This window comes from Phasianus colchicus, chromosome 7 (genome assembly GCF_987193195.1).
Source record: "Phasianus colchicus chromosome 7, bPhaCol1.hap1.1, whole genome shotgun sequence".
Taxonomy (NCBI): Eukaryota; Metazoa; Chordata; class Aves; order Galliformes; family Phasianidae; genus Phasianus; species Phasianus colchicus.
This window is the reverse complement of record NC_143442.1, coordinates 26,566,760-26,594,095: the sequence shown is the minus strand read 5'-3', so window position 1 is coordinate 26,594,095 and position 27,336 is coordinate 26,566,760. Positions and strand designations below refer to the sequence as shown.

The 27,336-nt window shown below is 44.2% G+C and overlaps 2 protein-coding genes across 16 annotated transcripts in view; both read right to left on the bottom strand.

The window, feature by feature from the left end:
• LOC116233958 (uncharacterized) overlaps window positions 1-19,409 on the bottom strand; it is a 235,334-nt gene extending 215,925 nt beyond the window's left edge. For all 10 annotated transcript variants that reach the window (XR_016468363.1, XR_016468362.1, XM_090144265.1 and 7 more), the window contains exon 1: window positions 19,054-19,409. The gene's annotated coding sequence lies outside the window, so the exon portion shown is untranslated. The remainder of the gene's footprint in view (window positions 1-19,053) is intronic.
• A 5,853-nt stretch (window positions 19,410-25,262) lies between these two features.
• The window catches only part of SATB2 (SATB homeobox 2), a 211,723-nt gene continuing 209,649 nt past the window's right edge, over window positions 25,263-27,336 (bottom strand). For all 6 annotated transcript variants that reach the window (XM_090144256.1, XM_090144257.1, XM_031601176.2 and 3 more), the window contains one exon: window positions 25,263-25,759. In XM_090144256.1, the coding sequence (XP_090000382.1) occupies window positions 25,304-25,759 (456 nt within the window). In that variant the 3' untranslated portion in view covers window positions 25,263-25,303. The remainder of the gene's footprint in view (window positions 25,760-27,336) is intronic.

Below are 27,336 nucleotides of genomic sequence, written 5' to 3'. Positions count from 1 at the left end.
TCCACCTCCCTCACAGTGTACAGGAACACAACAGCTCAATCAGGTTGCTCAGAGCCTGGTCCAGCCTGGCTTGGAATGTCTGCAGGGACAGGGCTTCCACCACATCCCTGGGCAACCCATTCCAGTATCCAAGTGTTTTCAGTTCTAATTGCTTCTTTTTTCCTAATCTCATTTTAGTTAGAAAAAAAAGATTTTTAAATCATTCTCTTTGCCTATCAAAGTACAGCATTACCTTCTAAGCAAGACTTCCACTTCCCAGGACATATAACAAAAAGCAATCAGTAGCTGTGAGGCAGGAGGAAAAAAAGACCAGAAAGGTAGACTCCAGCTGTTCAGTTTGGGTTTGACTTGGAACATCCACAGAGCATGGGATGCGCTGAATTCAGGGTTTTGTTCCAAGCATCTCCCGACAAAACTTTTCTATATATCCCTTGGAGAGAGCTGAGGAGAGTGGGAGATTGCCTCTGCATGTGGAAAGTAGTGGGGAATAAAAATAGGGAAATATTTGTTTTTATTATTTCGCCCCTTAAACTGGTAACAGTTTTTGCATATGCTATCAGGAAAGAAATATTTATAAACATTTAGGTTATTGCCTAACAAAGTATAAATCAGTTGTACTGCTGAGAAGGGCACAAACCACTAAAATGCAGCTTCGCAATGCCTTGACACTCTCTCAAAATAAAACAGAAGAACATCACTACAGTCACTTCTACCAGTGCCTTCAAGTAGTTTCTTCCACCAATCTCAAGAGCCGAAAACAGAATTCAAGGGGCAACGGCGCATCAGGCAACAGAAGTATTCCTCAACCAATCACAAACATTTCAATTTTTGACTCTTTCATGCTTTGCAAGTCCTCAAAGAGCCTATCAAATGCCTGCCTGTTTCACTTTCCACAGTGCTCCTTGCCTGAGGCAGGAGTAAGCTAACTTCACTGAAGGGTCGAGACACCAAGATGAATAACATTTTGGCTCAAGGAAAGCCCTTTCCATCAGCCAGGCTGTGCATGAACGCTTTTCCTGCAAGCTTTTGTTGCAGGGATGTAGGCCAGTCTGAGCTGTTACACTTCCACATCCTCCTTTAGTGCAGGGGGAAGGCTCTGTGCAGCGTGTTACTAAAACAGCTTCTTCATGATTTATTATTGAATGAGGACAGGGAAGTATTCGGTACATATTTGATACCAAACTATGTCTTGTAGGAACACATAGGAGAGACGCTCCCAACTTCAAACACAGGAGACAAAGAACCCTGTTGTTTTCAGCATTAAGTGATGTCTATTTAAAGCTTGGGGAACTCAGTAAGCAATTCTGTGGGTAAACTTTTCAGCAACAAGTTTAATTTCCCTAGAAATTACTTGGGGCACCGGTTACTGTCACCACCCCGGCTTGTTCTTCAATATATCTTTGGAAACACTGACCCTGCTCTTACATTAGCTGCAGCCCCCTGCCTTCTGTGCAAGACTCAGAACCTCCTGAAGGGAAGTCAGCACTGCTTGTGATCCTACCATCTCCGACTGAGACAAATTGTATTGTAGTGCTCTGGTAAATAAAGACTGTGGGCGTACCTCCCTCAAGGAAGAGGTAGAGCTCTGCAACGCTCCTAATCTCTAAATTGTTTGAGTAATTTCATTTGACTTTGCTGATAAATCAGGAATGTATTCTGTCGAATCATTTACTGATTGCCCATTTCATTCCTTTTGAAGTACTCCCAGAAAGGTGAGGGAAGGACAGGGATGTTTTGTTCTATACTGTCTTTCCCCTACCTGGCTCTAGGTCATGTTCAAATCTCCTCTCCCAGTGAGGGAGGGTAATTGCTCATTCTCTGCCTCCTGCTGCCCACCTCTCCTGCAACAAGTCTCCAAGCTCCCCTAGCTGCCCATGCAAATACTTCCACCATCAGACCATTTCTGGGAGGTTCCTCACCACACCCACCTACATTTAAAACAAAATAAAATCAAAGAAGAGATACAGAGGATTTTTCCAAGGCCAAGCTGTACGTTACTGCCCAGCTACCAGCATGTTCAAGTTGGAAGCTGCTGTCTTAACCCCAGGCTGTGGGCTACTGCAGCTCATCCCACCCATAAGGTGCTACTGCCCTCCTGGTGCTCAGGGCAACTTGATCCAACATTTAATGTGAAAGTGCAAAAGTACAGCATAAAAACATTTATATAAGAGGCAAATGTGTGTTTTCAAATTAGACTGTTCTACAAACATAGGCTATTGAGCAGGCCCATCTGCATGCTAAGAGGCTGCAACGGCCAGGTGTGTGTGTAGGAGAGGGGAAGGATGGAGCAGGGGAGAAGCAGCTGAGTGCCATGTAAGCAAGCAGGGAGAGGGGAGAGAACAGAGCCCTAGCACAGCTCAGCAGCCAGCAGGGATGATTTGTGTAACTGCTGCTGAGGCAAGGTGAAGCAGGAGGATAATCCCAGCTCTGTGGGTGGGGTCCTGTTAGCCCACCACTGGCACCAAGCTTCCCTCCCCGAGATATGAGTCACCTGGAAGCATCTGGCAGCCCACAGACACATGGTCTGTTCAGAGAAGGGCAAGAGTTTACAGCACCCTTGGGACTGGCTAGCTCACAAGCTTGTAGAGAGCATCCATTGGGGGAGAAAGTGCCCAAGTTTGAATCTGGGAACCCCAAACCACACGCAGCATGGCTGCATGGCAAGCAGTAATGATGCTGATCACCTTCTTCAGCCAACTTAAAGATCGCTGTATCATTAAACCTGCTATCTTAGTTGCAGATAGCGGCCGAGCACTTCCTTGTAAAGCTAATGGAGTTCTATACACAAATATTTGAAATTCAGTAGACATCAGCAGACACCACGAGCTGTTCCTCAGGGTCCAGCTCAGGAGGATATTCTCAAGTTCTACGCATGTACTTAAAATTATCAAATATCAATGGATTGCATTATGAGTGTCTCCAAAAAGTACACATTAAACATGCCTCCCTGAATCAGCCCTATACAATCCCAGCTTTGTACCAAAGGAAATTGGAGTAAATCAAATTTTAAAAAATTACAAAATCTTTTAAATAGACATAGAATCAAATTATGCTTTTGAACCTTTTGATATGTACTAAGAGCAATGTTTTGGGGGTTTTTTTGTTTCTTTTTTTTTTTTTTTTTTTTTTTAAAGAGGACAATTTTGCTAGTTTAATTTAAACCAGCCATGAAAACAAAGGATTTAGCTGCAGTGCAGTTAATGATTCCAATAAAAAACTGGCTGTTTACATGTTTGACACTCAGACTGTTCCTGGCCCCTTTTAGCTGTTCATACAACACATTGTTAAGTTAACACTTAATAACACTAGATTAATATATAACAGAGAGACAGCGTATCGCAGCCTCGTTTGCTTTATTTAGCAAGTTCTATTAAATTCTGTTTTTCTCCCTTGGAGAATCGTAAATAAGCCAATGTTCACCTTTGAGAATGAAAGTCTAAAGTACAACTTAATATGAGCAAATCACTTGGCAAGTCATTTGTGACCCACAATTTGAAATCACATTAAAGGTACCTATTCTGCCAAATGGGAGATCTGAAGCCAACTGGAGCATGAAGCAGAGGAACATATCTATTGCCCACTTCCCCCCCTCTTCGCCAAGCCTTTGAACCTTACCGAGAGCAGGGCTGATCTCTAACTGTCCATGAACTGAAGAAATAGTACCTGTAAACCTCAGCTTCCTGATGAACTTCACAGTGCAAAATGGCACTTCGGACAACCCGTCTGTAGGCAGTTTGTGGTGATATTTGGTGGGCACTATGAAATTCCTGCTCCAAAGAGCACTGGGATCGCTACGGTGTGTTAAGTGCTGTGGCACACACATGCCATACAGCAGACAACTCTAAAGCCCAGGCTGACATTGTAACACCCTCCTTCTTCTCCGCACAGGAACTGGGCAGCAAAAAACTCCCAAAGTTTGAAGCAAGGATTTTGGAAAAGATCCCTAAAGGAGACCATGGCTCAGGCTTCTAGGAAAGCACAAGGCCCCTTGACACTGAACAGAGGGACTTGCCTTTGCAACAGAAACATCTTTGTTCAACAGGAGCCCAGGAGACCATGAAGGCAGCCAGGCAGCCAGCAGGAGGACGCACAATGTGACCAGGGGTAGTTATACTAGTATGAGAGCATAGGGGCAGATCTGTCATCCACAGCCAGGACTAGACCATATCTGCAAGTCAGGGTAATGGGTGGGAACTCAGCAAATCATCCATCACTGCCCTTTTGTCCATCTCCCCAGGCTGTGCTGAATTCACATATCCTCTCCCCAGAGCAGAGGGGCTGTAGGAATTGAGTACTGCCACACATATCCCAGACAGTGTGCATGCCCATAAAACACACTACAGCTGATTGGGAGCATCCTGCTCTGAGCCAGTGAAGCTGCTTCCCTGGCTTAGTGGGAGGTTTTTGCCGAACTGGCTTGGAAGCAGCCATGACCTTAGATTCCCAGCTTTACATAGTTCTTCAGGGGTGAAAGTGGCTTACACTTTAGTACAGTATACGCGCTAGTTTTCCTCCTGTGACTTGCTGAAGTGCTCAGGCCCTTTAGATTTAAAGCCTATGCTATAGGAGCAGGAAAAATCAAATCTCTACACAAACCAGTGTAGGAGGAGATAATTAATTCCGACTGGGAATTCAGTAGGGATATGGTTCTTTTGTTAATAGCTGGTGAAATACTTTCAAATGTATGTAAGAACTATGAACACAGCTACACAAAAGTCCAGGTGCGAGCAGCAGTAAGAAAGCAGAACTCCTGCCAGCACATTTCTGCCAGTGCTGGCTGACACTGAGTGTTGGGGGGAGCGTCTCAGTTCCTCTGCTTGGGTTCAGGCTCTTGAAAAGAACTTTTTTATTCCAAAACATTTAAATGCCAAAAACAGAAATGAAATCCCTACCTCAGCTCCTGCAGAACACAGACACAAAGCTCTGTTCGGGTCCAGCTCTAAACATATACATTTTAACCAAATGTTCAAGGTATAATGTAATAAATTATAGCAATTCAGCAGCAATTGAGCATGCATTTTTACACAATTCTCTAATAAACATAAATGAAGAGATAATTTCTAGACACATCTTTTCTTTCTAAATCAATACCATACTTGGGATACATTCTACATGAGGTGCAATTACACAGCTGCAACACTACCAGAGCTCTCCTGCCTTGCCCTGAGGTTGGACTGGAAAAGCTTGAAACTTACCTGTGTTAAAAAGAGTACAGAAAGCTGCTTTGTGTTATACTTCCTGGTGACTGCTTTGCAAACGGCAAGTGCAACTGAGTGCCCGCTGACACACAGCTACACATAGCTACAGCTATCACAAGAGCACAGAACGTTCAAGGCCTCACTCCACCATCAAGCTGCCTTCAGCAAAGACAAGAAATGTGTATCCGTTGGGTAATTCAGCTCAGGGCAGATATCTGGGATCACTGGGGACCTGAAGCAGTGCTGCCACCCCAGCAGGGCTCCCCACCCAGGCTAATTAGTTGGTCTGCAAAGAACAAAGACAGTACAGCGCTCCCCAGGTCAGTGCCCACTTACAGCCAGCTCCCAAACAGAGCAAGCTGCTCTGTGCATCTGTACAAACACCAGGCTCTAGACTACACTGCAACTACGATGCACTATGAAAAAGTAGGGAGAAGCCAAGGTTTTCACAACAACTGTGTTCTCCCTTCATGGGACTTTATCAGCACAACAACACAGACCCCCAGCCCTGCCCCCCGAGGGGATCCATTTCTGCCAGGCCCCAGCAGCTGCACTGCTTTCAGGGGAGGGCAGGGCAGCAGCCTGGAGCTGACACAATTGTGAGGGGCTGAGGCTGACGGATAGGTAGGAAGCTACACAAAGCCTACTACCTGTGACAAGGTGGGACCCACTTCCACAGCATTACAGCACACACTTGTGAAAAGCACGGAGCTCGGACAGGAAGATGAGACTAAATAGCATTAAAGGAATGTTGTAAAGACAGATACATAAATTACAATGCTGATACAAAAGTAGGCCTTTTTAAACTTATTATTTGTTCTCTTGAAAGAGATTATTACATAGTTAAGGTAGTTATGGGTAAGTCAGTTGGAGAAAGCCTCTTCATCTAATCAATAATTGGTGCAGGGAAACTAAACAATTTCAATTAGATTGTAGAAATCATTGCCACAGGATACTGTAAAACCAAAAGGACTTAAGAAGTGCTCAAGCAAACTTATGAGAAACAGTTCCCTTTCTAGACACTGGATGTACGGCTCCACATTAAACTTCCAGTCCATACACATCAGAGAAGTATCAGACTAGTTAGACTAACAACTTATGTACCCTGTTATCCCTCCACGACAAATATTTTTCCAGCGTCATCATTGAGACTTTTTGTGGTTGTAGTTTCTCCTGCCATGAATTTTTAATAGGATTTCATTTTTTCCAAATTATTTAATACAGTACTTTTTTTTTGGGGGGGGGGAGGAGGGGGGAGGAGGAGAGGTGGGAGGAAGGGAAGAGGAGGTTCATTAAAAATGAAAAAATGAACCTTTTGTAATTGGTGAGAAAATGAAAAACAAAAACACCACGGGGAGAAGAACTCTAAAGTAAACCATTTTAAAATATTGTTAGAAGAATATTTTGGAAGATACAAAGCCCCAACTTTTATTGAAAAGAGATCCCCACCCATACACATACTGTTCCAGCCGGCGCATTTCAAAGGGCCCACCTGCCCGAGAGATTCCCCTGCTGCCCCCAAAGGCGCTCCAGCCGTCCTTCCACTTCAGCTACCGGCAAAAGTCGCTCCCACTTCCCCATCCACGCAGCACTTTCACCGAGAATGAGCTCTCTAGCAACCATTACATACAGCACATAATTTAACAAGGATGCTGCAGATTTAATAAGGCACCGATTATATACAATTTCAGAAGACATCCAAGTATAATATTGATATGGGGTGGATCACAGGGCTGCAAAGTTGCAGAGACATTCCGTAATCAATTGGCGTTTAACATTACAGCTTGCCAGCCGACAGGATCTCTGTCAAGTACATAATTGGTAGCTTTAATTAAAGGGCTACCCACAGCTTCATAAAGAGCTGGAGACCAAGGGCCTGCAACAACTGCAAAGAGATGACGAACTTCATCAGGTTCTTATTACTCTCCGATACACCACCAGCAGTGGTCACGTGCTAATTACAGGGCTCTTGCTACAGCACACTGGGCAGTCTTCCAGACCGATATCTCCACTGCAATCAGAGCCTCTGCAGCTTATCAGACTGACTATTAACTTGGTCCCTGCTGAAAATGGTTCCACATCTTTCCTCAGGTCTTGGAAGCTGTATTATTTTGTATTTCAGGCATTAATAAATACAGCAGTAAGAAACGTTGATAAAACTGTTGCTTCTCCTAGATCCCTTTGTTGAGGAACCACACTAAGGGTGAATATTGTCCTGTCCAGGCAAAATGTGGGAAGACATCCTTCCTAGCAGTGCTAGCAAACCAATAACCGCACTGGCTGCAGCATCTGTGTTCGAGGCAGGAGCTGAGAGCCAGAGGGGTCACTTCCCAGCTCACATCCCCCAAAAGTATTCATGCATCCTCAGAAGGGCAGTGAGATGGGACACTGCCAGGCTGCTGGCCCAGATGCACCAGGGAGGTGGTTCCCTTTCCTCTGTTCTAACATGTCAGCACTGCTGGCACCAGGCACAATAACATCCTTCTGCAAAGCCAAAAAAGTTGCTGTGTTTTTCAAGTTAGCTTGATTTCATAAAAGAAAATGTGCAGAAGTCCCTTGTAATGGCTGCTGAGCCCCCAGAGCTAGAACATAGTAAGAGCTTTCAGGCTGTTTATTATTCTGTTCTACCCCAAAACGTGTCTACCTTTTGCTAATAGTGGTAACTTATCATGTTTAGAGAGGCGCTTTCAGTTTCCTGGATTATTATGTCATGTAAGCTCTGAGTATTTTTGCTACAGACTCAGGAAGTGTCTCTGAAAGCATTTTTGTTCAGTTCCTTTTCAATATATCAGAAATCCTAAATTCTCCATATTTGCATTGTATAACATTGCCAGAGGAAAAGAGATGGAATCTTAGTGTACAAAACAATGACAATATGCGTATCTACTTACAAAGATTACATACAACTACTATTAATACACAAACACAGCTGAATATCTAGGTCTGAAGCTTCTCTTCCTCTGTTCCTGGTTTTCAGCTCTGGTACACACAACCCTGGGCACTTGTGAGCTGCTTCTAAAAAGAACCACAGAAGATCACAGAAAAGCAAAATACGTCAAATTCCAACCGGGATCCACAGCTCTGCAGAAAAAGGGTGAAAGCCACTGCTCTATATTAATAACTGAGAGCTGAGCCCAGGTAATCGGGGTCATATCAAACATTACTATTTCTAAATGTCTTATTTCTACTATAGATGTACCAAGAGCCTGCAGTTCTGAGCACTGCACTTTTGGAGACATATGGGTTTAGATTTTAAGCAGTTGTTGAACAAAGTTAATCTCACTCTGGAGCTAAAAAATGAACATAAGCAAGACTCTTTCATATCTGAAATCCTTCACATGTTTGTTATTACGTGAGTTCTCTAAAATATTTTCTAGCAGAAATACTTGGCACAGGAAAAACAGTCCTATGTAGTTGTTCAGCTAAAAAAAAAAAAACAACACCAAAAAACAAGATCAAGAGGCTAGCAATGCAGTCATATCCCAGAATATAACCCAAGACTCAGACAAACCAGCAGTGGGAGGACCATTTATACTTAGCAACTGGGTTGTCAGCGTGAAAACCTCAAGTGGGTTGTAAGTGTAGGGTTGGCTGTCTCTGTTTTTTTTATATTTGCTGGTTCAGCTATGACAACCAAGGGATGTTGTTGTTCAATTTGACTAAGCAGACTAAATCAACTGATTTTGTACGTATTTGTTCAGTTTTGTTTGCCTTATCTCAGTCCATTTGGCAGATAACTAGGGCTGGCAAGAAGTAATGGCATTTTCTTTAACGATTATCTTCTCCAAATGTTATCTCGTTCGTCTTCAGTGCCACTCCATCCTTGGTGTGCCGTGCAAAGCCAGCACTTGGCTTATAGGACAGACTGGCATGCTAATGTCAAATGTGTTGCCAAACAGGTCAGTACTTGATTTTTTTCTTCTTTCACTCTTTTTAAAATGTCCATTAAAGGACAAAACACCACATGTTTTCCTTCAGCCCTGCTGTAGGTTGCATGTTGAATTTATCAGCAGTTCTTGGTCGCTTCTTATCAGAAACAGATTCTCTTCTTTCTTCACCTGCCTCCAGAAAACCTTGGCCTTAATTGTTTTAGGTGCGATTTTCAGAGGGGCAGTTCAAGAAAGTGGGGGCTAGATTTATTTATTTTAAAAGAAATCTAAGAATCACAGAACCACAGAATCACCAAGACTATTTTGAAAATTCATACACAGTCAGAAGTGACATCACTTTTCTAACTCATGTTCCTAACCATAAGCAGTGGGAATCTCAAAACACACTCAGGACTGGTTTTTTTTTTTTTTTTTTTTTTTGGCTTCCATTGAATCTAATAGGAACTGGACTTGGCAAGTCCTTTGAAAGCCCCACTCAAAGTTGAGCGATTAAGAGGTTAAAGGAAACCCAGGTAGCCTTTCTAGCTCAGGATTTGAGGTAATGTCTTGCTCTCGCTTTTCTCCCTGCTTCATAGTTTATGACCAGCGCTGCCTGGGCTTCTCAGGCAGCGTCCACCTCTCCACAGCAGACAGATACAGCCAAGCCTACAGAAGTCAGATTCCTGTCTCAGCCCTCCTGCTCTCCAAAGACTCTCTTACCTTCCTACACAGTATGAAAAAAACAATAATAACAAGGCTCTGTTTTGATAGAGACAAAATGGTTGTTCAAATAGTTCTGCTAATTTCACAAAGATGTGTGATAATGTTTCACATATGGCTCTGTGCCTTTTAATAACAGAAATTGAACACACATTTCAAGGCACAAGTTTTGTTGATAGGCTGCTGATAGTCCAGAGTAACTGTTTGCCTTTTGGTTTTAATTATTCTAAAGACAGCCCAGGGATCATTTACCCAGAGCTAATCGGTTTATGGGCTCTTTAAGAAGCAAGATAAGCCCACATATGTGACAGCAAGCAGTGTGGGGGTCAGAGCTACCACAAGGACCTATGCTCCAGAGGATGAGAAGTGGAAGGGAAGGGATATGCTATGGCCTCGGGCCTCTCAGCAGTTATCACATGGCTGTTAGGACAGCCCTGCTCTGTGTAAACACCTCTGTTTTTTCCAGAGGGGACTCTGATCTTGAGAGTACCGTCCACAGTCACTGAAGTTATTCCTGGATCACACTGCCAAAAGATGGGCAGGAATCTGGCCCCTTCAATACTGGCTGTGTTACCTGATGCCAAGTATCATCTCTTTACGAGTGCTACCAGCTACTCATTCTAGCCAATGACAAATATTTTGGGGATTAAACATAACCAAATTATTGTATAAACTCTGGAAACATCTTACAGGTAAAAAATGATTTTATCCAGAACAAGAAGATTATGGAGAGAGCGCACTGGAAGCCCTAAAAGGTAGAAGCCTAGACTGTCTTAGGATTCAGAGTTAACAGCAGATCTGAAGCACCTGAGAATGCAACAGGTTGACTCCCCTGTACTTGGAGAGAGTTGGAGGCAGTAACTTCACAGCCACTAACACAGCCACCCCTCCTGGTGGGGCACAAGGAGAACAGACCTCCCAGCTACACCATTTGCAGATCATGTAAACCTTGTGGAAGACAGAGTCAGTCCTGCCACATTTGAAGTTTCTCCTCCTTTTGAGAGACCCTATCAATTTTGCAGAGGTTTTCAGCCCATTATCACATTACAGGTAGACAGTTGTCATAAAGCATTAGATCTAAGTGAGGCTGACAGCATAACTGCAGGCTTGCTCCAGGCTTGGCAGCCTGTGCAGCACCTGCAGGCGCAGGACCAGAGCAAGCTCCATCAAGAGACAGGCTGGCGTAATCTGCTGTGAATCACTTTGAATTGCTGTCTTTAATTGACAGGACACTCAAGACCTGGTCTTGACAAAAACCTGTATGTATGTGCACACACACACTCCTGCGAGGAACCTGCCTGCCCTCAGATGAGCAATTGTTAGAGATCCAGCTTTTTTGTTTGTCTGTTTAATAGAGTTATGTGTTTTGCTCTACTCACCATCATCACAGGAATAAGCAAGAGCAATGTTTCTCAGAAGAACTGCTCGGGTTTCAGGCATGGGGCAATCAACATGCAGCTACCCTGGGGAAAGGGAGGGGGCACACATTTCGGATAGGGCTATGAAAGCTGAAACCCTGGCCGACTGCTGTAGAATGCTCTCCAGGTATACCAGTGTCCAGGTATGTCACGAAGGTTTCAGAGCACCTCTTCTTGAGCAGTACCTGGGAGAAAACTCTCCTAGCTAATACAGATAGCAGAAAAAAGTAATGATTGACACCCTCACACTCTACCATGAGCTTAATCTTGCTCCCACCAAAAGCCAGACAGCATTTGCTAGGGATTTCAATTAGCAAGTGCCAAACTTCCTTGGTCAGGTAAGGAGGATTTCTCTTTTATTACTGCTGCCCCAAATCACCTCCTAAGCAAGCTCTCACCTTCTTGTGTCCCAAGGTAAGCTGCAAGCTGTGCACCTCCACTGGCTTCAAGGTTTATTATTTGACTGATGCCAAGACTTTAAAGAACTTTTAGGTCCAAACTTTTACTTATGCTGTTGCCAGAAGAAACTGAAACTGAAAGTGCTTAAACTCCTAGGCTCTGTGCTGCCAATAGAGTCTGTAGAGAGGCCAGAAGACAAAGGAAATTCAGGCCTTAGAGGCCCCTTACCATTCTCAAGGTTTTAATTAAAGTTTCCAAAAAAGTTTGCTGAAAAGATTAAGGGGCAACATTGAGAGCACACTTAGGGGAGCATTCTGGCTGCTGAGCTGACTTCCTTTTCTGCCACAGATGCAGTTGTTTGCTTCTTGGTGAGAGGCCAGCTGAGAGAAAAGCCATAAAGTGATCACATGGCTGAAGTGGTTTCCATGACCAGACAAACCCTTCTTTTTATTCTGTTAGAGTCTGCAAGGCCCAGACTCCAGTACCTGACCAGGCCGGCAGCTGTAAGCCCAGAGCCACAGCACCTACCCAGGGCTGCCCAACACAGCTGGGCAAGCTCTGCCCTCCTCAGCAGCCCAAGGCACCAGCCCAACCTCTTCAGTGCTTGTCTAGCCCCATGTGTTCATTTCAAGGGGTGATTCGTAAGAGGGACCACCAGCAATAAATGTCAGATTTGGTTCAGGACTAGGTTAGAAGGCATTTAGATAGAAGAATAATTGCACAGGGATGTGGTTTACTCTGGAGAAATAAAGGCTGTGTTTAAATGTCTGAAATTCCTAGTGACTCTAATAATTGCAACCTCTGCCTCAATAAAATGCACAAATAATGTCACTGAAACATTTCCAATCAAAAGGTATTATTTTTGGTTTAAAACAGATGCAGTAGTCAGTATTTAAAAGGAAGACGTCTGGGCGGGCTTACCTCTGTTTCAAGGGAAGAGAAAACTACTGGTACAGTGGTTTAGTCCCTCTTCCTCTGTTTTTATAGCCTTCGTACTACAACATCGTAACTTTCATACAGTGCCTCTGTTGCCTTTTCCAACCTAGTGGAGAGCAGCTACTGCACTGCGGAGGTTTTACTGCATTAAGGGGTGTTTCGGAGCATGACCTGGTGAGCGAGTGGAGAAGTGCTCGTGGTGCAGGAGCTGAGCCTCCTCACTACCGCACTGAGCCAGCCCAACAGGCACATGCACTTCCTCAGGCACTGCTGTTACACCTGTCCAGTAGGCACCGACTAGATTTAGGAACCTGGGAGCCCCTGCCAGTTTTGACTTAGAGGTTCCCAGAGCCACTCAAACTACAGGCCTGTAGCTCAAAGTCTGTGTGTGTTCAGTGGCATCCTGATGCTTAAAGATACATCAAGGCACCTGCTATTAACTCTCAAAAGGTATCAGCTGCAGGTGGGCACTTTACCACCTTACTTGCTTAAATACCAAGTGCTCATATCGCTTTTGAGAACACAGCTCAGGATCCTCAGTGCTATCTGAAATTTGTCTTGAGCTCTCTGCTGACCTGCATTACTCACATGAGCAGAGTCAGATGCACCCACAGAAGATGGCAGAAATTGGGCCAGTGATTCATGATTCATGTGCCTATAGGATTAGCTATAATTAGCATCTTCAAGTAAGACAATAACTATATCATGCTATCACACTCGATGGATGCAGTATCAGCATATGAAAGACATTTATTGCTATAAATATTCAGGCACTTGATAGTTACCCAGAAATATAAAATCAGGTTAATCATTCTATCCTACAATCCCTGGCAAGAGATTTGAACTCAGGTTTTCTGGCTCAGCTGAAGGTTTTACATATGTGATCATTTCTGCCAGCTGGCAGCACTAAAATCATAGGCTGAAGCAGTTTTCCAGCAGCCAAATCTATCTGCACAGTAATGTTACAGAGTTTAGCTTTCTGTGAGCCATATATTACCTAAAGATATCTTGCTATTGCATAGAGCTAGGGAAGTTCCTGTAGTACAGGTAGAAGAATCACTTTTCTTTTCAGAGTTAATGATTAACATCTCTCAGGGAAATAAACAACTGAAGCTATTGTGTTATTTCCAAAGGTTGCCTGGGGCAATTGAAATACTAATTTCATTAGCCACTGTACGTAATACAAGGGCAGCTATACTGTCCGTGCATGCATGTCTCTAAAATTGTTTCTAAAAATAATCTGAAGGAGGAAATCCCTAAAGAATGCATTGCAAAGGGCTGGGAGAATAAACTAACAAATGTTCCTTTAAAAAACAAAACAAAAAGACACCCAGCAACATCAGCCCAGCGCTTGCTCAGCTTTTACTAACACAGCACACCATCAACCCACCCTTAAGTCTGCCTGGCCATTTAACAGTCCTTCAGTAGGTGTCATGAAAGCAAAAAGGTTTAAACTTTCACTTCTGTCTCACTGCCATAAGGCCTTCATATTCCTCCTCAGCACCGTTCGTCACGGGAAACTGCTGGGGTTTGACAGACACAGGGCCACGCCTGGTGAAGCTACAATAAAGGCAGGCCTACCCTCAGGTCCTGTGTCTGTCCCAGCCTGCCCTCACCACCATCCATGTACATAACATGAAGATACTGGTCCCAAGTGCTCAGAGGCCAAGCAGGACAGGGCTCATGAGGCAGTTCCACCTCTTTGTAATGTTCACGTCTGGGGACAGGACAGCTACCTTCTCTGGTTGTGGAGTCAGAGCCAAAAAAAGCACTGATGGAGCCGTGCCAGTGCAGAGGCAGCCTGGGCACCCCTGCTTCTGGAATTGGGAGGCTGGCACAGGGCCAGCCTGTGGCCCTGCAGAACCTGCACACAGCTAAAACCTCCCGCAGGAGACAAGCCGACTCTGCAGAGCCTGTGTGACACATCTGTGCCCCAGTCCACACCGCATCCCACAGCAGACACGGTAACCAGGTTACTGCATCACCCATTAGCTGATGGCCAACTGACTGGAACCAGAAAAGCCAGGGGGATCTTGCTGCAAAAAGGGATTACAGAAAAAGGCAGCAGCTAGTAGTAGCTGATGGTGTTTCTCTGTGAATTATCCCAGTCAGATAGAGCCACTCAAGTGTTTGGCTCTAAAACAAAGTTATTTTTCCTGAGTGTTGCAAGCCCAACATCCCTGAGGAGAGTAAGACTCCTCCTGTAGTACAGGTGCCAAGGATATAGAACATCCCATCTCTGAACCACATGCAATAAGGCTGAAGCAGGTAGAGCATATGCAACATTTCTGCAGCGCCCAACATAGGGCTTTATCTTCACACCCTTTACCAGAAAGCCTCAATAACTCATGTAACCTGTTCAAGGAGATTTGTTTCCTCCTCTCAGCCTCCACCTACCTACAGCTTACAGCCTCACGATGATGATCACCGCCACCTTACACACGTACTCAGGAAGTACATGGGTCTTTTCATCCTGGAAGCAACCTGTTCTCCTCCTCCAGGAGTTTTAGGCAGCCCACCTCCCCTACTTGCTACACATGTCTGAAGGCTGTAAACTCCCAGCCAAGACACCACTAGAAACCAAATCTTTGTCCTGCCTTACAGGGCACCTTCTCATTCTTCATCACCTGATATTAACGGAGAGCTCTCTTAGGCCCTAGCAGCACAGCAGTGAGTGGGAAAGCATGAGATGGGGTGTACCAACCTAAGTCAGCTTAGTATCTCCACCCCAAAACAAGTAACTCCAGCCCACCCCATGCACCCACCTGGGTCAGGCCCCACAGCTGAGTGAGCCACTCACAGATGCTGCCAAAGCTCTCCTCTAGGTACTGGACAAGTAGGTCAAAGTCACTGGGGCAGAATACTGTGAGTTCCTTGGGTGGCTCTGGAATGCTGCAACACCAACAGGATGTTGCGGCAGTTGATTTGCACTGTTATATGCAGCATATACTGCATTTCAGCCCATACATCTATGTGCAAGATGTGTTCTGCTTACCCATACAACCTTTAACACTGCATCAGAAAAAAAAGGCAATTTGCAGAGGGTGAATGCCTGTTAATCATAAGCTAAAGGGGAAAAAAAATATTTAAGTGAGATATAAAGAGAGGAAGTGACTCAGTGGGTGGGAGGGAGGGGACAAGCGTTCCAGACAGATGGGACATGAATAACTTTTCCATCTCCCTCTCTCTTCTCTCCCAAGTCTTGCAGGAACTGCTGTGTTGAAATAGTCAGTCATTAACTATTTGATGAGGTTTTAAAATCTGTACCGAATTCTCTGAATGTAACCAACTATTATTACAGGGTCTGCCTCACAGCAATGCAAGTGTTGGAGCCCTTTGGCAAGCCATCGTGGCGAAGGCAAGACCAAGTGCTCGGCAGGAAAAGCCACTAAATGGCATCAGCTGTTTAGCTCCACACGGCCCTGGCAGTGCCAAAGGGATGGGAGCTGCAGTGCTGGGGGAGCATGCAGCCTGCCTGCGTGCAGCACCAGGGCAGCTGCAGGCAGCAGTGCAGTGTGAGGCTCAGGCCCTGTGGCTCTGCTTGGCCCACAGGAGAGTCAGGCCTCAATGCATGCCAGGTGGACGAAACCCTGTTCAAACTGGCTCCCTTCCTGCAGGGCAGTCCCTGGGGAAGAGTCTTCCCCTTTTCAGCATGCCTCTCCTCAGAAGGCCAGGCCAAAATGCCCAAGTGCAGGGGCAGACTGTGAGCACTGAGATGGAGAACATCTCCTGCTCAGGCCACCGTATGCTACAGAAAACTGGCTCTGAGAAAACCTGAATGAAGCATTTCCTCTCCCAGATGCCAAAGGCTAATTGACCAGCGCAAGACCTGCTGAACTTGGTGGAACCAAAGTGGATACAATCACTCAAGAGAGCCAATAACCAATTATCTGAATGGCTTCAGCAGTTTCAATGTCTGCCTCTTTATTCAAGAGCAAAACAAAGATCAATTTCTTAATAAGCTTTGTAATATCTGCTATTCCTTCCCTCTCATTATTATTATTAGCATCACAGCAGTGTTTTGTGTGTATAATGAAAGAGTACGACAAGAGCTGGAGTGGCCTGGGTGGTAGAGAAGGAATGTGTGTATATATGTATTTGTGTAGAGGTAAACATATACACATAGCACTACGGGCCTGGCCCACAAGCTCTGCCAGTGGCTGCCGACAGGCACACGCCGCTGAGAGCCTGCACTGGGGCACAGAGTTCGGTGTCCAGCACTCATCCAGGCAGCCCTACATGGTGACACATGTGGCAGGTAGGACACAGGCACGTGGAGGACACTGACCTGTGGCACTGTGCTGGGGCAGGTAATGCCTCCACCTGCCAGGGCCACATCCGCCAGAGCCCCGCAAGACGTGCTCCTCGGATCCCAGCATTGCATTGCCCTGCAGTTCCCCTATGTGTTTTGCTTCTGAAATTGCAGGTTCCTTTTCTTTCTGCAGCTACATTACTAACTGAAATCGTGTTCCCTTTGTCAGAAAGCCACCAGCACTCCTTGCAGCCTTCTGTCTTACTTTGAAATACTAAATACTACCCCACTGTACAAATTCCTCCCCTTCTCCCAATACCTTCTTTTCTCCCCCCCTTGAAATGAGGACCACTTGGTGATAATGCTCTCACACATGAAGATACAAACAGCACCATCACCATTTCCCAGCATCTCCCACAGACACCAGCGCGTGTTACCAGCAGTCTGCTGGTGAACATGCAGGCTTCCCTTCTGGATGTGTGGCTCTGCACTGCCCTGAGGAAGCCCCCTCCAAACTGGCAGCAGAAGCGTGCTCACTTCTTGTGCCTTTTGGCTGAGAGCATTTTATCAGACTGCAAAACAGCAAATCATTGCAAAAGGGGTCTCTGAAGGAGAAACTGAGAACTGAGAGATTGGGGCAATGCTGGAAGCCTTTTTTTAAGGAGCTATAGATGGATAATTGTCCAAGACAGAGTGGCTTGTTGACTTTCTCACAGCAAAAGGTAGAGGGCTGTTTAATTGATTTTAGCCTGTAACTAAACATATACTTCTTTCAATATAATGAACAGCAATGCTAAAATACTCTTCTCCTAATGTAAATTGATCCACTACAGATGAGTGTTTAGATCAATGTGTGATGTCCTCATTGGAAATAAAACTGTTTGCTCAAGATCGCTATAAAGACAACAGGCCCTGATAGATGGTATCGATGTGACAAGGAATGGCACTTAGGCAGGATATTGCCAAGACCATGCCCGTCAGTTAGGAAACCAACATTTGCCCAACAGCCACACATGCATTTTGAGAGGCAACAAGAGGAAAAGATACCAATGCCTTTAAGATAAAACACAGATGGAACTATAACAGCAGAGGGTGTGATCAACACCACACATCCTCACCACTGTACACGGTGACAGAAGACAACCACAACAACAGCACCCACTGAAATTTCACGCGCCAGACCTCCTGTGCGCCTTGCAATGTTATTGGCAGCAGACAGCTCCCTGGGTCTCCATTTCCAGTGTTCCCATGGGGCAGCAGCAGGTGGCCCAGGGCTGCATGGTGGGTAAGGGATTGCTAAAGGTAAAATACGTAATGTACAAGGCCCACTGTCTGCAGGGCACCAAACCAAAATTGCTGCATGAGGCTCACAAATACAAGGTCACACATCCCCCTAGTTCTATGGTTTCGTTACTCTCCTTTTTTATGTTTTAATAAAATAAAAATTAAAGCATTTTGTTACTTATACACATTAACTGTAGTAAGTATTTTATAAAGGCTGCTCCAAAAGTAATGCTTTCTATTTTATTACGTTGGCCCACATTAGAGGTGGATGTTGGTGGTATGGCAGTGAAGGTTGAACCTTCCCACCAATATTCTGTTAAATTTTGTTGCTGTGTGACAGATGGCTGCAAAGAAGCAGTCGGATTAAATGGAGTTTGATATGGAAGTGCCGAAGAAGCAAAGCTGGGTGATTGAATTCCTCCATGAGGAAAAAATGGCACCCACTGACATTCATCGACACTTGCTGCACATTGATGGAGACCCAGCAGTGGCTGTGAGCAGTGAGGGGTGTTTCAGCAGTGGTGACAGTGGTCACCTCCGCTGGTGCAGGTTTTAATGAGCACAGCATGTAGGCTTTGCTCATTGCTGACAAAAACGCAGAGCTAATGGTGGTGACTATGCTGAAAAAGTTTTTTGCAGCTGAGAATGTGTTCTATCGAACAGTGTTAGAGTGCACAGAAATAAACAGGAGGCATTACTTCTGGAGTGACCTAGACATATGCAGCCCAGGCTGACAAAAGGTTGGACGCCAATGGACTACACAATCCCAGCGGGTCACAGAATCACAGAATTGCCAGTGTTGGAAGGGACCTCCAGGATCATGAATCTCCAACCCCCCTGCCACACGCAGGGCCACCAACCTTCCCACCTAATGCTAGACCATGGTCCCTTCCAACCTCGGCCATTCTGTGATTACACGATTCTACAATTAATACATGTTTCCCAGCTGGCAGCTGGTTGTTGTGATCTTTCATTACCTCGCTTTCTCTGGGCTTTCTGTCTTCTCCCTTGCGAGCTGAGGAAGCTTCCTACAAGCTGCAGCACAGGCTTGCCTTCACGCTGGATTGTGACCCGGCCATTCTGTACTGGGGCAGCTGCAAGCGCTTCTCCTTTTCCTAGGGATGGACTCTGCTTTGAAACCCAGCGCCAGAACTCATCATGGTGCTAAGCGGGATGTGCCACACCACATCTCAGGGACGTATCACCTCATGCTCCACGGCCAAGAAACCTGGGCAAAAGGGACCCACGCCGGCCGCGGCTGTAGCACAGCACAGCCGCTACTGCAGGTACCTAAAATGGCCGCCGCCAGGAGCAGGGAGCTCACCTCGCCGTGGCTCTCCCCTCTCCCATTGGCTGGGACGCGGCTCGCGCCGCTTCTGATTGGCTGCGCTTGCCGCCCGCCTCAGGAGGACCGTTGGCGGTGCGAGAGCTGCGTGTGAGGACACGTGCGGGCGGCCGCGTGGAGGCGGCCCCGAGCGGAGCACAGCTGCTGTGGTGACGAAGGTCAGGTGGCACGGCTGAGGGCTTCGTCTTGACTCTCAGGCAAAGGTTTGCTGTTGCTCAGGTTTAATGAAGTGACACGCCGCAAACACGTGGCAGATTTGCAGAATAAAGCTATGTAACAAACACCAGTGGGCAATATCTGTGAATGTGTACGGTTCTTTGTAGCCAACAGTTTTCAATTAAAAATAAAAAAGCAAAAAGCTTGTCAGTACCTTGATTCACTCTAAAAACGAATGAAAACGTGAGCTCTATCATTAGCAAAAGCAGACTTTTCCTCGAAGTAGCCACAGCTATCGTCTGCTGAGCACTAAGGTCCTGAGTCTGCAGAACTCATCTGTCAGAACAGCTACTTCAGGGAGGAGAGGAAAGCATCCTTCGCTACCTGTGACGTTCACCCAGAAGAGAAAAGCCTCGCAAAAAACAAAGGCTGGAAGGGAAAGCCAGCCAAATTCCCATTGGAATATGGTACAGATTTAGCAGGGAGGAAAACCACCATTCAAACAAACTACTGAGGGCAGTGGTGCATTTTCTGGCTTCTGAGGTCTTCAAATCAAGACCAGACCCCTCTGACGGGTAAGTGGTGCCACTGCTGTCAGGCAGAAGCAGATGTAGTGCGCTGCGATGGCACAGAGGGGATGCACCTTGCCCTGCGGGCAGTGCTGGAGACTGCAGGACCCCCGGCAGAGGTGAGCTGTCAGCAGCAGAGCAGCTTCCCACCCCCTGCCTCCCTCTGCCTAAATTATTTCCTTCAGGCTCTGCTGACCCACGCCCACCATTGAAGCAGAACCAGCATTCGTCCATCAGCCATGAATGTGTTTGGGGGGGGGGGGGGCGAATTCTGCAGAAACCTGTGCTCAAACTGTTGCTGTCACTCCGTCGCTCAAACTGTCTTTGCAGCTGAGGTCTGCATGTGGGCAAAAAGAAGAGCAGCTGGGCAGGGACGCCAGAGCCACCTCTTCCCACTCTGCTGTGAACTTACCCTAAGGTTTCAGGGGTGGCCTGCATTTGCCACTCCCTGTTGGCTTTGTCACATTGCCTGCTCTCCAAGTCTCAGACTGCCAGCATCTCTCCCCCTGGATGACTTGGCTCGTGTTATTTTGTGTTAAAACCGGTATGTTTTTTTAATGGCTATAAATAAGTCAAAACTGCATCTTTAATTAATCACTGCACTTTATATTGTAAGTGGAGCTTTTTTGTAATGACTCGTTTATGATTTTAAGATGCCATTTGCTCACTGTCAAACCTACCTAGCTTTTATCCCCGCATGTTTAACAGCTTCAGGATAGAAACCAAATTTCATCAATGAAGAATTCTAATCCGTTTAGTCTAGTGTAAATAATTGGTTACTAAGTGGGAAGAGATTGAACAGTTACTTTTATCTAAACAACAGTGAACTTCAGGCAATAGGCTGTGTGTTCATTGTCTTAAAAACATTTCAAACTGATCTTAAAATGTTTCTATTTCACTCACACAGGTTTGAAATTGGAAATACATATGTCCGGATGACTAAAACATGAAAAGCAGATAGGAGTAGCAGCATGTAAAGTATAGAGAACTAGAAGCATTAATAGAAATATTTCCGCTATAGCAGCTATTAAATTATTTTTTTTACTGTTTCTAAGAAAAACCCATATGTTTATAGGATTTTTTCCCCCAATTAAAGTGTGTGTGTGTTTCTTTCTGTAAATATTATTTAGACTCACACACAGAGTGCATGTATAAAATTATCTATCAGCAAAGCAAGGGCTGTTGCTCCTTTTGTTTCTTGCCCCGCTGGCAGGCAGGAAGGGGCCCCAGTCCAACACCACTGACAATTTGGCAGCAGCTGCCCAAGGCACGGGCTCAGTTTGGAGGGATGGCCCATGCCCCACTGAGGCTTGTGGAACCGCAGCCCCGCCTTCCTGCCCTACGCACCAGGACATTGCCAGCAGTTGAGAACAAAAGGTAGTTCGCCAGTTCCAAGTTTGCTGCCTTACAGCCACTTGCTGGTACAAACAGGCTGCATCTCTGGCGTAGAGGTGTTTCGTTCGGGTCTCCTTTGCCTGCTTGTTGTTCCCATGGAAGGAGTGAAGGGAGCCCAGCACCTTTTCAGAGGCAATGCAGGGAGAGCTGTCTTGCATTCCAGAGCTCAGCACATGGCCGGATGCTGTTGTCCACAGCTTCGAAGTGATGAGGTTCCCTGCGCGGACAGACAGATGTTTAGTTTTATTTGGTCTCAGGTTAAATTCAAGTGACAAGCAGGTGGCTAGATATCAAAAGATGTAGTTATTCCCACTCCTCCATTCTTTTTTTCCTCAAGGGAGCACAGAAGTATTTCATGTAAGATGTAAATATGCCTTAAAAAGAAGAAAACTGTATTAGAACTATAGAAAAATATTAAATACTTTAAAAAATTGCTTTACCTCAATTCCTAGACAACTCAATTCTGACGTGTGCTGTATGCTCTGCCTGCTAGGATTGAATCCAGACACTCACCACATTGTTAGCCTAAGAATTTTGAGCAATTTTTTCCATTTATCCGTGTTCTCCCCAAAATTGTTTTGCACATTTCTCAGATAGATCAGTCCTTCCGGCATTCCTCTAGACACTCAGTAGGATGCCCTGCTATAAATATAATAAAGTCTTTTATTATGTCCATTAACCATGGACATGTGTGCTCCAAAAGTTTCCTGACACGCAGTCATTTGTGGCTTTTTAATTATAAACAGAAAATATCTACCAGCAAAAGAAGACAGCAGACTGGAAGTGGATCTTTGTGTGTTTTGAGCATGTTCTCCGACAGGGTGACAGCACCCACACCCTCCTGCAGACCTTGCAGAAGACTCTGTGTACATACACGTACGTAAGAAGCCTGTGGTACAGCAGGTTAGTCTTGCATAGGAATTTGTCAACTGTGCCGAATCAGGTGGGTTCACAGAAGTCTTTCAGCCTGTTTACACTGCTCAGATCAGTCTTTCTGACATGCAAATATTCCCCCCTCCCATTCTGCAGACCTTGTTCCACTTAAACTCAGCAGAAATTTTTAAGAAGCCCAGTAAATTACTTGACAAATTAAGTCATATTTATTGAATGCGTTTTATTTCAACAACCAAAAAATTCTAACAGCCTAACAATGCACATAAGTTAAAAATTAATTATCACTTAGTGATAACAAAGATAAAGTTGATTTACATGGAAAAAAAAAGAACATTTACAATATGTTAATCCTTATTCACATTGTTGATACCGCAATAAAACACAATTTGTTTTTTTTTTTATTTTTTATTTTTTATTTCACAAAAAAGGCGGAAAATTGTGCTTTGTTAAGAGGCACTACAAGAAAAGTTTCTTTTTCCAAATAGATATTATATGATGGATATTGAATAAATAGACATATATGCATTGTAATTCGCAAAGTTCTGGCAAGACCACAGGCTAAAATGCCCACAGATTCACTTAGAATCACTGCAAAATTGGCAGTGAAATTTAAAATAAAAAGGCAAGACTCAGCATTGAAAAAATACCTAATAAAATTTTTGGTTGAAGTGTAAAAGATACCAAATGTTGATGCCATTGTCAGATGGACAACTTAACATAGCTTGGCAAAATTCAGTTTCCTTTCAAATGTATGGAGTGATTTCAGCTACAGGATAAGAAGACAGTTTTGAAAGAGTAGCTCTGAGAGAAACAAAGCAGCAACCATTGAAATTCTGATTAAAGCTGCAGCATACTACAGAAGTAAAGGATGAAGAGCAAAAGGGGTTTTAAGTAAGCAACCCACCAATATTTTGCAAAGGTATATGAGATTTATGCAGAGATACTCTTACATTTCAAACATTTCTTTTGAAAAAATCCCTTAAAAATTCCAGAGGTTACTGAGCAGCTAGAATTAGCTTGTATTGCAATGTCTTCTCCCTGTATATTGTCTGTTCTGAGTAAATATCTACACATAGAGGTTCGTTTTTCACTTTTATCTCCTACCTTTTATACCTTTCAAATATATAAATAGTATTAACAGCTATATTACATTGCCTGGTGTAGTAAACAGAAAATAACTTTCAAAGTGATATTGCATGAGGTCTTTGTCAAGGTTACGTGAGAAGCCTGTGAAGAAAAAAAAATAACCAGAGACCTTGTTGGTATGGCTATGGTTGCAGTTTGAACAGGCGTCTGAAATCAATGCAGCTGCAAAGGCGGTAGCGAAGGTGAGGTCTTTCCTGGGAAATCCTTGCCCAGAAGTGGAAAGTAAATACTACTTGGTGTCTCTTGCGACATGATGCCTCAAAACAGGTGGAACCTATAGTAGATTGCAGCTTTAGCGCTCACACCATTGAAGAGTCAGTCAGTATTAGCTCTGCTTTATGTAACTGATGTAGTTGCTAGCTAGGTCGCTGCGAAACCCTCCGAGGAGGAGGTGAGTGAGTGTGAAGGGCCTGGTGCCCCATGGCAGGGAGGCCTCGGGCGCTCAGCGCTGGAGGGGCTGCAGCTTGGGAGACCCGTGGCTGAAAACACTTCATTTCACTGGCACAAAATGCATGACACAGAGGAAGCCCAGCTAAAAAAGAAACACGGAGAGGCTGGAGAGGAGGGTGAATGGGAATCGGCAACGCAAACCCTTTATCTCTCAGCAGTCTACCTGGACGGGATTGTTGGGATTGTGGCATTCTGTGTCCCAGTGTAACCTTACACTTGCATGTGTGTGTGTATACGTGTTTCACTTCAATAAAAACAAAAAGCAACAAGAAGGAAGCTTATAAGTCTTAAGATCTGAAACAGAGAACAAGTAAATAAAATCCACAGTAAAATGTGGTTCATAGTATGAATTCCATACATCAAATCTCAACACGTAATTTCTCTTCTCTTTCTATATAGACCTCTTTAGTGGACAAGTCTTCTATGCACTGAATTTCAGTTTTAGTCATTCTTACTCTCATGAAGATTCATCTGTTCACTACAGAAAGGACTGTCTGGAGAGTGGAACATGCTGTATCCTTTTAAGTGCGCATGTTTAAAGTACTTTACTTACTAGTTTTCTTTTTAAGGTGCCCTGATTTGTTTTTCCATTTTCTCTCTTTCTTTCCTCTTTTCTTTTTTTGGCAGTGTTGATTTATGTCTTTAAATACATACCTCAAAAATTACCCATCAAGTTGCCAGATAGGAAGCCATATAATAATAATTAAAAAAAAAAAAAAAAAAAATCAGGGATAAACATAGAAAATAAATAGGAATTCAAAAATAGTCACCACACCCTGAGAGCAGGCGGCAGTTTATCAAAAAGCCAAAGCAACTCATTGTGAAGTGGTTTTAATACATAAACAAGTCTCATCTTTAAAGAACTCATTTCACAGTCTGTACTTCCAGGTTGTAAAGTTCGTCCCATGCAATTTTAATATATATATATTTCATGTAAATATATATATATAAACACACAAAGTTGTAATTTTTCCTTCATTGATTTCATAGGACTTTTTCTTCCCATTTACTTGCTAGATGTCCCTTTCATAAGTGCAAGATTAATGAAGGCATAATCCTATGTGATTACAATGATTACTTCAGTCACGTGTAGGATGTGTAACACTCAAGTCTGTGTCAAGGCGATGTCTGAGTGGGCAATGCTGAATTCATTCGGTTTGCACATGGATCATGTGCAACAGAAACAAACAAAAAGTAAAAAGAGGAAGAAAAAAAAAAAACAGAAACAACATCCTTGGATCACTGTATTGCTTTCTGTGTTCCTATCTCACATTATCTCTGGTCGATGTCTGCTGGAGCTGCCTTGCTTTTGTCAGGGTTTTCTTCCTCAGGCTCCACTTTGTACATCTCTTCTGAGCCCTCCTCGCTGTCGTTCTCCTCCGACTCTGTCAGCAGCTCCTCATCCTTGTACTCTGCTACATCAACCACTGTTCCCAAATGCTCTTTTAGCTTCCCATGATGCTTTACATGGTAACGCTGGTTCTGGAAAAATTTGATGATGGTGTGTTTGGGGAGATCCAGCTGAGCAGAGAGGGTATGAATGGCTTCCTGATCAGGGTAGAGACCTACATCATGGATAAAGCTTTGAAGGATACCTAGAGCTTCCAGGGATATCTTGGTGCGGGATCTGGGCTTTTTGGCGCAACTGTCCTCAGTGGGTGGAGGAGGAGCCTCTTCTCTGGGTGGGGAGCTCTCCTTTGCAGGCTGGGACTGCTGTCTGTGCAGCACCTGTAGGGTTAAGCAGACAAGTAGCTCATGTACATGGTGACCCCATTGGTGCCTGAGATAAGAGGCACTTATACATGTCTTCATACAGGGTCTAATTTGTTTTAATGAAGAAAAGTACTAATTAATATTAATTTCCCAGTTCCTTTCTTACCTATAATGCAGCTGCACTGGTAACTACAGACCGAAAGGAGAAAGCAATGTAAAAGGCAAACAATGTATGTAAAAAAATAAATAGAAAAATACAAAATAATAAACACAGAATATAGGCATTAAAAAGAAACACACCCAAAATAAAAATTAATTCAAAAGGTGGAATAGTCTCACGGTCATGACTGGCCAGTTGTCACGTCTCAGACAAGGCCCTCTGCTTCTTTGCTCATCTTCCTCCTCATTTCCTCTTGCCATTATCCTGGAGGCCACATTTCTACATGCCCAGTACCACAAAGACTGATCAGCTGCGACTGTGAGGTGCTCCTTTGTCATCAGTGATGATTTGGCATTAAAATCTATCATGGCTGCTTTATGGGAATATATAATATATATATATATATAAAGTCAAGAGATTTAATAAGATTTCCTTTCTGTCAAGATGATATCGTGGATAGTTCAGTTTTTATCAGAGCCAGCTTAAGTGCATCTCTGGAGCAGATTTTTCTGTGTTACAACTGTATTAATATCACTAGTTAAAGAGTTGTGAGTTCAAATAATTATACCCCTCCATTCTGAGAAGGCTTCTGGGCAGACCCAGTTTCCAGTCTTGTAAGAGATTTCACCAGCACAATCTCCTTTTTGGCAAGTTTAAGAAAGCTGTGTAGCTTTTAATCTTCCTAATAGCCACTGAAAATGGATAAGGAGCAGCCTTGTATGGCCCTCTTTCCAGGAAAAAAATACTTGCTCTGAACTGCTGGAAGAACAGAGGAACTACATATGCTTTCTTTAAAACAAAATATATACAAGAGAGATTACCGGCAAAAATCCCCTACAGGATTGAAGGCTGTATTTGCCCAGGGGTTTCTTCAGATGCAGGGAAATAATTATTAGAACTCGGTGCTACAGAGCTAACAAAATCAATATGGATAAATATTTCCTTATAAATAAATAAAAAGGAATTCTGGCTCTTCACCCAAAAAAGAAATTAGCGTTGCTGCAAACAACATCAAGAAAATCAACCTTACATTAAAGCTCTCTAAAGGGAAAAATAAGAGTAAATAATGGAAATGTGTTGAGAACCTGCTCCGAGTTTTACACACACACAAAGCTCCCAGTAAAATCCTACTCTGTTCAAGTTATTAATGAATGCATAATGAAAGTCCACTGTAGCATAACAGACTGTCCACACAAAGAAATGTAATGGCTCTGTCCTGAAGAGCCCTTTATTCACGTCCTTCATCAAATAATGCCACTGTAACGTATACCACCAGTGGTCTCCAGCTGCAGTCTGTGAAAAGTGATGTGCTCCAACAACTGCCTGCCACTCACGTTCTGCCAAGGAGTTAAGCCTGGAGGAGTCAGTGTGAACGCAGCACAGCTCACATCCTGGCAGAGCAGCTGTATTGTGCTGCCTGTGCCTCTGGCTG